The sequence below is a fragment of the Suricata suricatta genome, chromosome 15 (assembly GCF_006229205.1).
Source record: "Suricata suricatta isolate VVHF042 chromosome 15, meerkat_22Aug2017_6uvM2_HiC, whole genome shotgun sequence".
Taxonomy (NCBI): domain Eukaryota; kingdom Metazoa; phylum Chordata; class Mammalia; order Carnivora; family Herpestidae; genus Suricata; species Suricata suricatta.
The window spans coordinates 33,408,324-33,421,830 of NC_043714.1; the positions used below are offsets into that span (position 1 = coordinate 33,408,324).

The 13,507-nt window shown below is 37.1% G+C and overlaps 1 protein-coding gene across 1 annotated transcript in view; it reads right to left on the minus strand.

Moving 5' to 3' along the window:
- The window catches only part of MMP16 (matrix metallopeptidase 16), a 259,044-nt gene that overhangs the window by 30,391 nt on the left and 215,146 nt on the right, over nucleotides 1-13,507 (minus strand). Inside the window, exon 7 of the mRNA XM_029923828.1 lies at nucleotides 18-156. Coding sequence (XP_029779688.1) covers nucleotides 18-156 — 139 coding nt within the window. The remainder of the gene's footprint in view (nucleotides 1-17; nucleotides 157-13,507) is intronic.

Genomic DNA, 13,507 nt, shown 5'->3' on the forward strand with positions numbered 1-13,507 from the left:
TGGGAAACATTCCTTACCTTTAAAGAAGACAAAATTCCCATCACTGTTTTCATAAACTGCATCAATACTAGGAGGCAAGCCCCGCCAGAAGTAAGTAATTTGCATGGGGTATCCATCCATCACCCTGTTGTTTCTTACTCGCCAAAACCACTGGTCCTGCAAACCAAGCAAAAAGCATCTCTCAACGAACAAGCGGCCTCCATGGCATTTCGCCGCGCTACGGCGTAACACTTTCAAACCTTGACCAGTGCCCCTTCACTGTCTCACATCAAAGCGGCCACAGAAACAGCTAGTTAACTCGCTTACAGTGATCACAGCTGTTTTTGTAGTCAACCACCCAATCTCTAATCCATATAGTGTGATTAAAAGTGAACCTCAGCATTTTACATTATCTCCAGTGTCTTGTAGATGGAAAACCAGATGTAGCACAGAAAAGTCCCTGCCAGATTTGTGAATTAAGTCAGTTTTCCTGAATAAGAGAGCAGCATACGGATATGTATGCATTTATAGACATATACAAGATCTCACAGCTAAGATTTTGGGGATGGAATAGAGAGGCCATCCTTCTTGGTATGCCTCCATTTTACCCATTGCCTCATGTAATTATAAGGAGAGTCCTCTTTCACCTTCAAATATGTTCTGGTTTCGATGATAAATTATATGGTGACCCTAAATGAACAAAGTTATCTTTAAAAATATCATCACAGTGATTACAATCTGGGTCCACTGCCTCTCCTACATGCTCTCACAATATCCCGACTTCACTCAATTCACAGCCCCAGTTATTTTATACAAAAAGTATCTACGCTTATCTCTAGTGAAAAACCATAACTTACCCGATAGCAGGCATTTACAAATGTTGTTGAATTCATCATTAACTTGCACATAGCATGTTTTGCCATAAATTCTTACTAACGGCAAAAACTTTTGAAAATGTTAGATTACATTAAATTATTTTCTATTGAAAATTTCATAATAAAACTATCTAAAGTGCTTTAATATTGGAAAAACTAGGTACGTTTTAAAATATGCTGTTTTACTTTATTTCAAACTTTGCATTTACGAACAACATTTCACTTGGAAGTTATATATTTATGCTACTTAGATAAATATGTTTCACAAAAATACTTCCAATTCAACTCTTCTCTGCTCCCCTTCCCCTAGTTAGGTATTAATAAGTGATTTATTATAGGGCTTTCCCAACCTTTTGGCTAATAATAATTTAACCTGACTAGATTTTCTAGGATTTGTCAGTTATTCATATAGTCATTCGTACACACACACACACACACACACACACACACTCAACTGAGGATTCTTGGATTTTAGGTGGTATGATAAAAATGAACCTTTTCCCACCTAAACCAATCCAAATATAAACACATTCTTAGGAATCTTTGGGTGGTTGTACTTCATTCTAGTTTTCCTGGGGTGTCTTCTCTGTGAACTTTGTGGTTTGTAAATAAAGAAGGAACTAGCTTAATTAACATCTCTAAGTTCATATCCTATGCCTGTTTTGTCCCTTAATAATGGTCACTCTGGTCAAGACACTAGTCATTGGGTTAGTACAACCTAATAACTGACTCATAGTATAATTACTGTTTTAAATATAAAGACTTTCTGAGGACCATTGCCGATGGGCTGCTATTATTGTTAAAATCATATTGAAATTAGTTACCTTACTTTTCTTTACAATTCTGTTTACAATTTTAGCTCCTGCTCTTCAATTCCTCTTCACACTTAAGCCATATTAGTTTTAGTCATGCATCTCTTTCCTACCAAAAGAGATTAACCTCTTATATTATTACCCTCTTCTTGATAATGTTTATGGTAGCAGGTAGCCGGAATTAATACATATCTTGATCCACAGATAGTAGCTACATTAAGCGGACTTTAAAATACAAAGTTTGGCCATAAATAGATTGATCCAGGAACATATATATGGGCATAAAGATTCAGTGCTTAGTTAATGGTATGTGAGTAGATGGTATTCTGATAATTTAAAATAAAGCTAGTATTTTCATCTAACTACAACAAGAGCTTTTAACTAGGTGTTAAAACTATGCCAATCTCCACATAAAATATTCTTAAATTATTGTAATATGTATCCTAAAATAATACATAAAAATGGCTAAACACCTACTGGATTCTGATAAAGAAATAACTGACCATGATTATTTATGGGATAATGAAACAGAAAGCTCTTGGAGCTGAAGGACAGAAAAAATTCAAGTGAAACTGTATTCCAGTTCTTCTCAGAGAAGCACCTCACATTGCTTTATCTCCCCAATTCTGAGACAAGGCTATGACTCTTTGGGACAGATATATGCTGCTGTGTGAAGACAGGACCATAGCCCCAACTTGCCACTAGTACAAGAAAAAATGGAAATTCTGCCTCAAGATAGGCATTTGCAAAAATTCAGAAGGTAAATGGAATCACAGGTGAGTTCAGAACAACTTCTCATTGACAGCAGCCTTGGCAGAGAGTGATATAAATTGCAGATATCCAGGCTGTGTTTCTATTCCACTTATCCATGCCTTCTCAGAGCGGTAGGAAGCAATGGTACAAATAATTTGGCAAGTATTCTGTCACAGAGAACGTAAACCTGTCACAGTCACTATAGGTTGCCATTGCAGAAATGAGGCTTGCGAACGGTTTGTAGAAAGAGGGTATTTAAAATATTTGTCTCTATGCAAATTTCTCTTCAAAGTGAAATCTCCTCTTACCACACTACCTAAAACTGAATTCCTTCATTCCACCCACCCACATGTGACTTCACTCCTCTGCTTTATTTTCCTTGACCATGTCGTTCACTGTTTCAGTACAATACATGTTGTATTTGTTGTTCATTCTCTCTCCATAAACTCCATGATGGCAAAGATAGCTGTCTTTGTTCAGGTGTGGTTGCCCATTTCCTCAAAAGTGCCTTGCACATAGTGGAGGCTTAATAATATGTCTTGAAAGGAAACACATTTATGGAGGAAAGGACCAAGTGAAGGTTAGTTATCCTTTTAGAAGTCAAAGCCATGCAGATGTCAGAAGAATACAAAAGTTCTACTAGAATAGGCAGATGTGTAGTATATATTCCATTACTTAGAAAGGTATGATATACAAAGGTCTTTGAACCACGCAGGGAAAAAAATGTTTCACCCTCCCAAACATGTACATTTTGTTTTTGTCTTTGGTATAAAGGGAAAGAAAGAAGAATTGCCAAGCTCTAAATCTGTTGTTTCTATCTTGCCACTGGTCTTTTTTTGGCTACAGCCCTTATAAAAGGGGGTGGAAGGGGTGGAAGCACACCCTAAAATAATCAAAACTAGCACATGTGCAAAGTCAAGTTATAAAGAAAAAGTGTTTAAAAATTTCCAAGGAGGAATTCCTACTGAAACACCAATATTACACTTTAGCTACAAGTCTACACAGATTTTTTTTTGTTCCAGGTAGCACGGGACCCAGGCTGACCTTCTTGTTCATGAAGATCACGGACACACAGAGTACTACAGGCTATACACCACAAAGCAATAACGCACATGAGAAACTGGGTTTTTTTAATTCCCCTTAAAATTCTGTCCTTGTTTTTTAAAAGGTTTATTTATTTTGAGAGGGAGGGAGGGAGAGAAAGCATACAAGCAGTTTAGAGGTAGAAAGTCCCAAGCAAGCCCTGTGCTCTCAACCCAGAGCTTGACACAAGGCTCAGTCTCATGAACTGTGAGATCATGACCTGAGCCAAAGTCAAGAGTCAGACACTTAACCCACTGAGTCACCCAGGCACTTCTAAAATTCTATCTTAATACAGGCATATTGTTTGCTGACAACTATGAAGAGAAAGTATCCTCCTGCTGTCTGAATATGAAGCTATATTATGGGTCTACTCTCAGTAGAGGGTACTATTTTCAGACCTCTTTTTAGAAACCAATTAGTAGATCTGATCTACTTTTACCTCTCTTCTGATATACAGATTTGTTATTTAACCAACAACTTGATGTAAATCTATGAATGCCTTGTGTGTCTAAACTGAACATTTCCAGAAGGCACCGTTGGTTCCTCAGCCCTCGCCTGCCACTGTGGGCTCCCTCCAGTCTTCCTCACCTCTTCAGAGCATCTCAAACCTCTTGATTCCTTGCCATCATCGCTGTCACCATTCTACTCTGAGCTGCCACTGTATTTCACTGAGATGACTGTGATGGCAACTCAAAGCTCCCGATCTGTCTCCTCCTGCATCCAAAATGGAACTCAGACTCGGTCCCTACCTCCAGCCCATGCACTGCGGGGCCCTTTGTGCTCATGATGCATTAGTGACATCGGCATCCTTTCAGTTTCTGATAGAGTAAAGCTCTTTTCTTCCTTAAGGCTTCTCCTACGCAGTTTGCTCCACCTTGCATGTTCCCTTCCTCACACTCTTCATCCGATTAAGTGTGAATCGTCTATTCATTTTCAGCTGAAATTTCCTTTGCACAAAAAAAGCCCTACCTGACTGCTGACTGAAATCAGGTGACCCTGTTATACTGTTTCATAGTAGTCTGTAATTTCACTTCACAGCACTTACACAATCTGTTACTGTATTACCATTTTTACAGTGATACAGTCTTCTTCCTGCTCCACTGTGCTGTCTATAGAAGTAGGGGCAGTATGTTTCCTAACACTGAATGATCAGTTTTGGGAACTATGTCTGGCATATTTCAGGAGACCTACACACATGCTTCATGAACAAATTCCTGTATTTTTTCATCAAACCACCATAGGATGAATAGCATATATCTGAGATTATTCAAACCAAGGTAACTTATTAATAGGAGTATCAGACAATTTATTAAAATTACATTTGCACCATGGAAATTCACCAGCTATGGGGAAAAAAAACATTGAGAAACACGTTTGTCTATGCATACTGATTTGCTTACAAGCAATCATGTACTATTTCTGAGGACTCAGGGTGTGGCTTAGAGTATCTGCGAAAACTGATCTCCAAAACTAACCTGGTTCTTATGGAAAAAAATCAGGCATGTAGTAATAGTAAATGAGAGACAAAGTCATGGCAAAAATAAGGAAAAAGCAATTTACAAGAATGCTTAAAAGGCAGAGGAAGAAATAGTGGCCTTCTGCTCTGTGGTAGGCCCGTATTTCCTTCGACTGCTTTTCAAAGCAGAACGGGATGCATGAGACACCAGCTGGATACTGCCCTTCCTGAACCCCCCCTTGCTAGCCAGACTTACCAAGTGGTCTCATGGGACCGGATACTGGGAGGGAGCAATGCATAGGTAATTATGGACATCTCGGCAACAAGGAGCCAGCAATGAGTTCTGAGCCTTAGACAGACATCTAAATGTTTACCGTTCCAAGCCATGGCTTTTTTGAAGGGGCAAGAGGAATGAAAGGGAAATTTGAGGATAAGATAATTGATGGCCATGCTGGAGCTACACAAAGGAAAAGTATGCTTTGGTACAGGTGCTATTGAATAGCTAACACTTTCCCCATTCAACTGATTTATTGCCTTAGATAAACCTCAAGAGCACACAGTAAAAGTAAATGATCAGAATTCCCTATAAAATTTAATATTCAAACATGTTTAATAATGCCATATGCTTGACCAAGCTTATACACAGTTACCGAACTTACTGGAATAAAAATTGATAATGATAAATACCAATGATTAATTTGTTCATTGTTAGCAATGTGTATTACTAAAACTCAGCCCATAAATTAGCTGCTGTTTAAAAAAAAAACCTGATTATATTGAAGTAACTCTAGATTCACATTACAGTTATAACAAATAACAGATTTCTTATACTCTTCCCTAAACTTCCCCAATGATAACTCTTACATTATATCAAAACTAGGACACGGAGATTGATACAATCCACCCTTACTAAAATTTCACGTGCACGTGTGTGTACATGTGTGTATCTGTGCTTATTTTAACTTTGAAAATGCAGCATTACAATGCAGAGATATGGTAGCTGCCACCTTAGTCAAGTGATCAAGATTTGTACCAGTCATAAAGGCAACTTTGATTATGTGGCCCCGAACGTGATGCACAACAACGTAGCGAGCCATTGAAAGGCACAGAATCCTTTATGAAGTACAAACAGAGAGAGCGCAAACATGTTTAAACTAGAATGTAATTGAGCCTTTACACCTAAGTTCTTCCAGTTTATAGGAAGAAAGAAATAAGTTAAATCACACTTAAAAGAAGCAATCAAGCACGTTCCAGAAAGTGGCACGTTTATCAGACAAGTGGCCTGGTCTCAGCAAGAAAAAAAAATTCATGGGAAAAGGGTGGGGAGAATTATCAGCTCAAGATCTAAATAGACCTATAAACCAAAGGCAACGCATGAACAATCCCTAGATCCTATGTGTCTTTTAAAATGTTTATTTTTGAGAAGGAGAGAAACAGAGGTGTAGAGAGAGAGGGAGACCGAGGATCCAGAGCGGGCTCCCCGCTGACAGCAGAGAGCCTGATGCAGGGCTTGAACTCAAGGACCATGAGCTCTTGACCTGAGCTGAAGGCAGACATGCAATCAACTGAGCCACCCAAACTTAGATCCTCTATTTAAAGATGAAGTTTGATGATATCAACAACTCTCTTTGAAACGTTTAACCAAACATTTGACCATGCATGTTGCATTGTTCACACACACACACACACACACACACACACACACACACAGAAAATATAGGCAAATACCAACAGATGTTCAATCTAGATGATAAGTGTGTATGTATTCATTCTTCCAACTTTTCTGTGTTTTTGAAATTTTTCATGATAAAAAGTTTATACACTGATTTTTAAAACCTAAAAATACATAGGCAATTCCCATATGATAAAATATTATTATATTATTTGCATAAGTATTTGTGTTGTATAAGTAGTATTCTGGCTAGCAAATGTAAGATTAGTAAGTCTCCATTCAGGCCATTTAAATTTGTTACTATAAACAATGCTGCAACCAACATGTTTATGCTTTAAAAAAGAAAGGAAACTATGTTGCATGCCATTTAATTAAGTGTAGTTCATGCTCCATTCAACACTAACATATGTGAACTAGAAATATAAAAATCTTACCTTGTAAAGCCATAAAATATATCATAAAGTCATTAATTTGATTTCACACTAAACTATTGTATTCAAATTTACTGCCTGTACTGCGAATTGTAAAACGTACTATAGTATTTAAAGAAAGAGAACAAGGCCATTTACATTTAATTAGCTATATTTCTTTTTCAACACTGGGGAAGAAAAAGTAAAATTATAACCTGGAGGAAAAAAATCTAAGCGATGCTTAATAGAGGTATCTGGCAAAGACAATGCCATTCTGGGAAGCTTTCATTATCTCATCACAAGAGCTCACACAAACGGCTTTTGGTATATAAACCTTAGGAGAAAACCTGTTCAAACCAACCACTAAAATACACTTTCTCACTAGACAGTCACGGATTTCTGCAATAACTTTGCAAGCACAATTTTCAGGGCTCATCAGGCAAAGATGAGCCAGATGTGATTCTGGGAGAAATAATGCAGCGGTAGATCTCGACAGGTCTGAAGGCGGGCAGAATATGCCATCCCCAAAACCTGCCACTTTGGCATGTGGGTATTTTGAGCTGAAGGCAATCATAACCAGGCAGATTCAAGGCAAAAACTTACCTCTCCCTTAAGTACCTAGAAGAATTTAGATAGAGAGCTATTACCAGAGATAACTTTTTATCTGAACAACCCTATGGGGTCATACAGCAGGGCAAACATCTAATTACCAAACATCTGCTTTTTTTAACGTCCTGTGACCATCCCTCTTTCTCTTTGAGGAGGTCCCTTATTTTTATGGCACTCTATACATATTGAATTAAATTTGTTTTTCTCCTGTTAATCTTGTCTTATGTCAATTTAAGTATCAGACCAGCCAAAGAACCTATAGGGGAAAAAAATGAAAGTTTTTTCACTTCTGTGGGTCAAATCACTTTGGGTGGTGTCTGCACTTTTGAAAAATATTCAAAATACAGACTTGCTATAATAGGGGAAGGAGGTAAATCATTTCAAAATTCATAGTTCTGGAATATTCCTTAATGTCTTTGACTATTTTTAAGGAAGAATCTGTCAGAGTTAGCACCTGGACTTAGAAATGTAAATTATTTTAATAAGTAAGATATATTTGTGTTTCAAAGGAAAGGAGATATGGTATTTGCATAATATTTTGTTTACTAGTGCTAAGCATAGACAATACCTTTTATAGTCACCAAATGTTAAAAAAAATCCTTTGTTTTTATTTTAATTTATATTGAAAAACCTGGACACCTAAAGGTTAAATGATATGTCAGCTATGGGTCACTCTCTTGTTACTTAGTATTTCTTAACTCCTCACATAAAGAATACCAATTTTTAAAACTTAAAAATGCATAATTATTCATGCATACTAGAACATATAGTAACATGAATATTTATGGTTTTTAATCCATTTATATATGTGAATAATGAATGGTAAAGAAGTGTTCCTATACCATAAATGTAGTTTGGTCCTAGAACAGAAAGATCTGAAGAGAAAGAGAGAGATGTATGTGGCAATGTTGACCCTTTTTCTTTTTAGTTCCTTACACCTTTTCACTTGTTTCTTTTCGCCTTTACTCTTGTTCAGAAACCACTTTGTGATGGTTACGATGCAGAAAAGAACAGCGCGCTACAAAGCGCTTCATCAGTAAGTACGCTGCCTTTAAGGCAAGGAGCCTCAGATTCCGTGGGTAATTGCGCCACACAGCGCTGTGACCTTTCGCTTTCCCGCCCGCCCCTCACCACCTCCTTTGGGATCTAAGGATCATGAATATTGGCAGAGAGATCTCAATTTCAGTTCACATTTCATATAATTAAGTGTTGAAAAATAGAAAAGGTTTCATTCCTCCCACTGCACTAGCAGTGTTAGGTTCCAAAAATATGAACTCCTAAAGAATGTACATTCAATCTAGAGGGGAGCAGAGGCAAACAACTAATTTCAAAAGACTGTGTGAAATGCTGTTACTGCTGCCTCTGTGAAATGGAAACCACCATTTAGTGAATATAATGAGCCGGAAAACAGCTGTGTCATTAGCACACCTATCAAAAATTACCATCACTTTAGTTTTGACCTGAAGAAAGATGTTTCATTTACAATAAAAACTGTGTTCCTGCTGAATAAAGTGCATGGCTATTTTTACTCAAGGTACTTGGGGCAGTGTATTCAATTTAGTTTTTAACTACCCAATCTAAAGTGGTCTTTTTCTCAATCTTTTTCTTTCAACTCCTCATGTTTTATTTGCTTCACAATACCTATTGTTCTCTGAAATCATCTTTATTTGCTCACCTGTCTCTAATCAGAGTATGCACCTCATCTATTTTATTCAAGCACTGTACTCCTGAGTCCTGGAACAGCATGAGGTGTTGAATATGTTTTCAAAGATAGAGAAAAACAGGCAGTTAAAGACAGAAGACATATCAGGAAATCTTTTCCTCAGTCTGGATGCAGGGGGCCTGGTTGGTCAATATGTAGCTGAAGCTTCCCCATAGAAAGAAAGGCGTTTTCAGGCCCTGTTGACTGCCCTTCAAAGCCCCACACATGGACCAGCATACGTAGACTACTGCATGGAAATTATCCATTTGCCAGCCTGTTTCTAGGTGTTACTCTCTTTCCCTTGAGCATCATTATCATTCTTTGCTCTCTCTCTCTTTTTTTTTTAGACTTAATTCAGGCTTTACTACCTTGGGGGATATTTACTTAAAACAAAGCCTCTATTCTCCAGGGATTATTCCTGTCCTTTAGGTAACCTTTCTGTTTATTCCCCTTGCATCTTGTAGAGGAGGGGTGGTCAGTATGGTAGGACACGGCCATGCCATGGACGGTAGGAAAGGAAATGTTTCATGGTATCACATAGGTATAATCAAAGGGTTGAGCTAGTGCTATGGAGTATTATTATTTTTGGCTTCTTCAAACACAAAAGGAAACTCACTGAGCTCAAAGATTGTGGGCAGTGCAGACAATCAGCAATAAGAATAATGCACTGGGCAGAAGCAAAAAGCCATCAACAGACTCCACTAAAAAGCCCTGAGCAAGTGCAAAGGCTTGGGGTCAGTGGCTCAGGGGAGGGGGCAGGGTTGGGGAACTGGAGAGGGTGCAGAGGAAGGCCAGCACCCAGGGGAATGTGCCTTTCTCCTTTCAAAGGGACACAAAGTCAGTTGTCAACAAATTAGGTGTTAAAGGCCTACGTTGAATTAGAGGTTTGCTCCTAAGAGATAAGGGTAGATTGGGCAGAGAATTCCCACGAAATTACAGAGCAAAAAGCCCTGAAAGATTCCTAAGTGACTTTGTCTCAGGGTTAGGGAACAGTTGTTGCCATAACAGGAGAGACTAATCCTCATTACCACTGCCTAATTGCTTTATGCTAATATGCTCCTGAAAACATTCCTTCTGTTGCCAATGTTTTGCTGTGATTTATTTACTTAAAAACGGAGGTCAAAAGGTAACTGCCCTTCCTTAAACTCAAAAGGAAAGCCTCAACAAATAACCTGATGTGCCATAAAATAGTGATGGGGTTCTCCAGCAGTCCTGAGGGAAGTCAGATTATCACAATCATTAGCAAATGGAAGGCACTATGTTACTGGTTCATTTCTATCAAGTGAAACAAATATGAATAGCACTATTTGCTTACTGTTGGGGCGGGGAAGGAGAAAATTCTACATAATAAAAATAAGTAAATAACTTCCCAAATCGTTCAGCCAAATAATGGAGTCTTGAACAACTACTAACGCCAAATAATTTTTGAAAATTACTCTAGGGGTGCCTGGGTGGCTCGGTCGGTTAAACATCAGACTCTTGATTTTGGCTTAGGTCATATCTCATGGTTTGTGGGTTCAAGCCCTGCATCAGCTCTTGGAGCCTGGAGTCTGCTTCAGATTCTGTCTTCCTCTCTCTCTGCCCCTCCCCCACTCAGACTGCCTCTCTTTCAAAAATAAACAAACATGAAAAAAATTAAAAAAGAATGTGTACTCCAAATATCAAAAAAAAATTTAATCTAAGCAATAAGGAGTCTAATGACAGCAGATTAAATAAAAATAGTATATAAGATTTGATGTTTTGACAAAGTAAAGAAGTTTAACATGGTAATATTTTTGCATAAAAGAGATAGAATGTCTCTCACTTGGCTGGAAGATTTGTAAATTGGGAAGAATTTCATAAGCTTCTGACAGTGAAGAAGGATGTGTTGGCTGGGTTTTCACAGGAAAAGTTTAGGGCTACTATATAAAAGGAAGTTAGCACACATCATACCAAAGGAATGTACGAAATAATCTATGTGCCATCAGACTCAATGTGAGGGTGGGCAAGACGGGACATGCCTTTGGGAGAGGCTAATAGTGACGATGGGCAAGAAAAGACATATCTTTTGGGGAGAAGAGGAAATAAAGTTTGAACACCCGAAGTGTTAAGTGGTACATGATGGAGACAGGTGCTCTAGGAGGGGTGGAATGGTAACTAAGGAAAGAGTGGCAATTCTAGAATCAACAGCACAGAACACAATATGAAAACACAGCAGCTTGATGGGGCATCCAATGCCAAATCAATAAGATAGAATATATAAGAATACAGGCATAGAAAAGATGGACTAAAATAAGGAGAAAATGAAGTGAAAAGAAATGTAGAATTAGAAGGGGATGACAGAGAGTGTGCTATAGCTAGGGAGGGTGAGCAAAGAAAGCACTAGAAATACCAGGAGGGAAGCACCTTGGCAGTGCCTGGAGAAAAGAAGGGATTTGAGTTGGGTCAAGTAGTAACTGTTAAATAAGGAAACACACATTCCTGAGTGAGGATTATCAAGGAACAAAACAATAATGCAGATGATAAATAAGTAAATTAGGTGTTAGTGATAAAAATACAAGGGTCAGAAAAGAGAAGATGTATTTATGTAAAATACTTAACCATGTGAAAAAAAAAAAACTCCTCTCTGCTCAATATAGCCTGTATTCCAAATTTAAAATTTGTCTGTTGGGGGATATTGATGAAAGTTCTAGTATAATTAAGACTAGGTAATCCTGCCTGTATTTCTTCATGAGGATTCAAATGCACACGGAAGTGAGGAGACAAACACCTGTTTAGTTGAGCAACCTGATTATTTAGTTGAGCAATTTAATGTTTTTCTGTCTTCCACTTATAATGAAGACCAAAATAAAGCCCTCTTTATCTTTTTTGCAAGATTTCAGAGCTTTTCAACTTTTCTTGAATTTTATTGTGTGGTTAAAAAGAATTTGCAATTGTAATTAGTTTTACAGACATAATGAATATGGATGAATCTCACTTTATGCCACATATCTATTCCTGAAAATTTGGTTATTGATTATTGTGTGAAGAAAATACCATTTTAAATGAACTAAAAGGGGTCAATATTTAAATGAATGATGTTAAAGAAAAGAATCATTTTACTTTAATTTTATACTGTATCCAAAATTAAATAAAAATAATATAAAACCTTTGTTACTGATAATAGTGCTTCTAAATGTTAGATATCTGTGCCTCAGATTTTTTTGTATCAGGCAAAACTTAGACCATTATTTTCTGAAAGGAAAACTGAGTTAGTGAGTTATCTTCTGCATAAAGTGAGAGAGTTGGTGATATATGATCCAGCTCATGTATCTTTCAGTCCTCAAACTCATTAGTAGAAACTGTCAATTATTTGATAATTAAAATTACTTATATATTGCCATGATAACTAAAAATGTGTTCACACGATATATTTTTACAGAACTTTAAAAAATATGCATAGCTTCATTCAATTCTAAAGCTAAAGTTGACAACTAGAAGAAAAAAAATGGCTTTGCGTAATATTTTAATTATTATTAACTTCGGTGGTTTGAATAGGTCTCATGTGATCTAGTTTATACAAAACTAATGTGACTACCAGATGCCAATCTCAAGCATGTATATTTGAGTTCAATCTGTCAAGCTAGAAGAACAAACATAATCTATATTGTTTCTGGAAAGTCTTGGAAGTAAGAAAGGCTTTCTTCTTCTTTGATATTAACCTTCCAAAATGCATGATCACCTATAACTTCATTCTGGGGCTCAGTAAACATTTTTACTTTCTTTTCTTTCTTTCTTTTTTCTTTTTGAACATTATTACTTTTATTTTCATAGCTGGTTTCTACAGGGTTATTTTTTAAAGATTAGTAATAAACATAATTAAATAAAATATTCATTGGTATGATAAAAATGAGGTATATTCTCCTGCTAATGACCAATAAACAATATAGATTATCTATTGCTTTGCAGTATTTTTATGCTAGCATTCATTCATTCTTGTTCATGATTTCTTTTTCTTCTCTCTTCTTTTTTTCCTTTTTGGGGGGAGGGTACAACAATAGTAATACCTACTTTTTCTTCAGAAGATCCTTTCAGATCTTTCCTTCTTCAATCAGATTCTGTCACTGCTTTTTTCTTACCAGTCAGAAATGGTAGAAATTATGATCCTGAGCACAAAACACATCAGGGGAACAGAGAC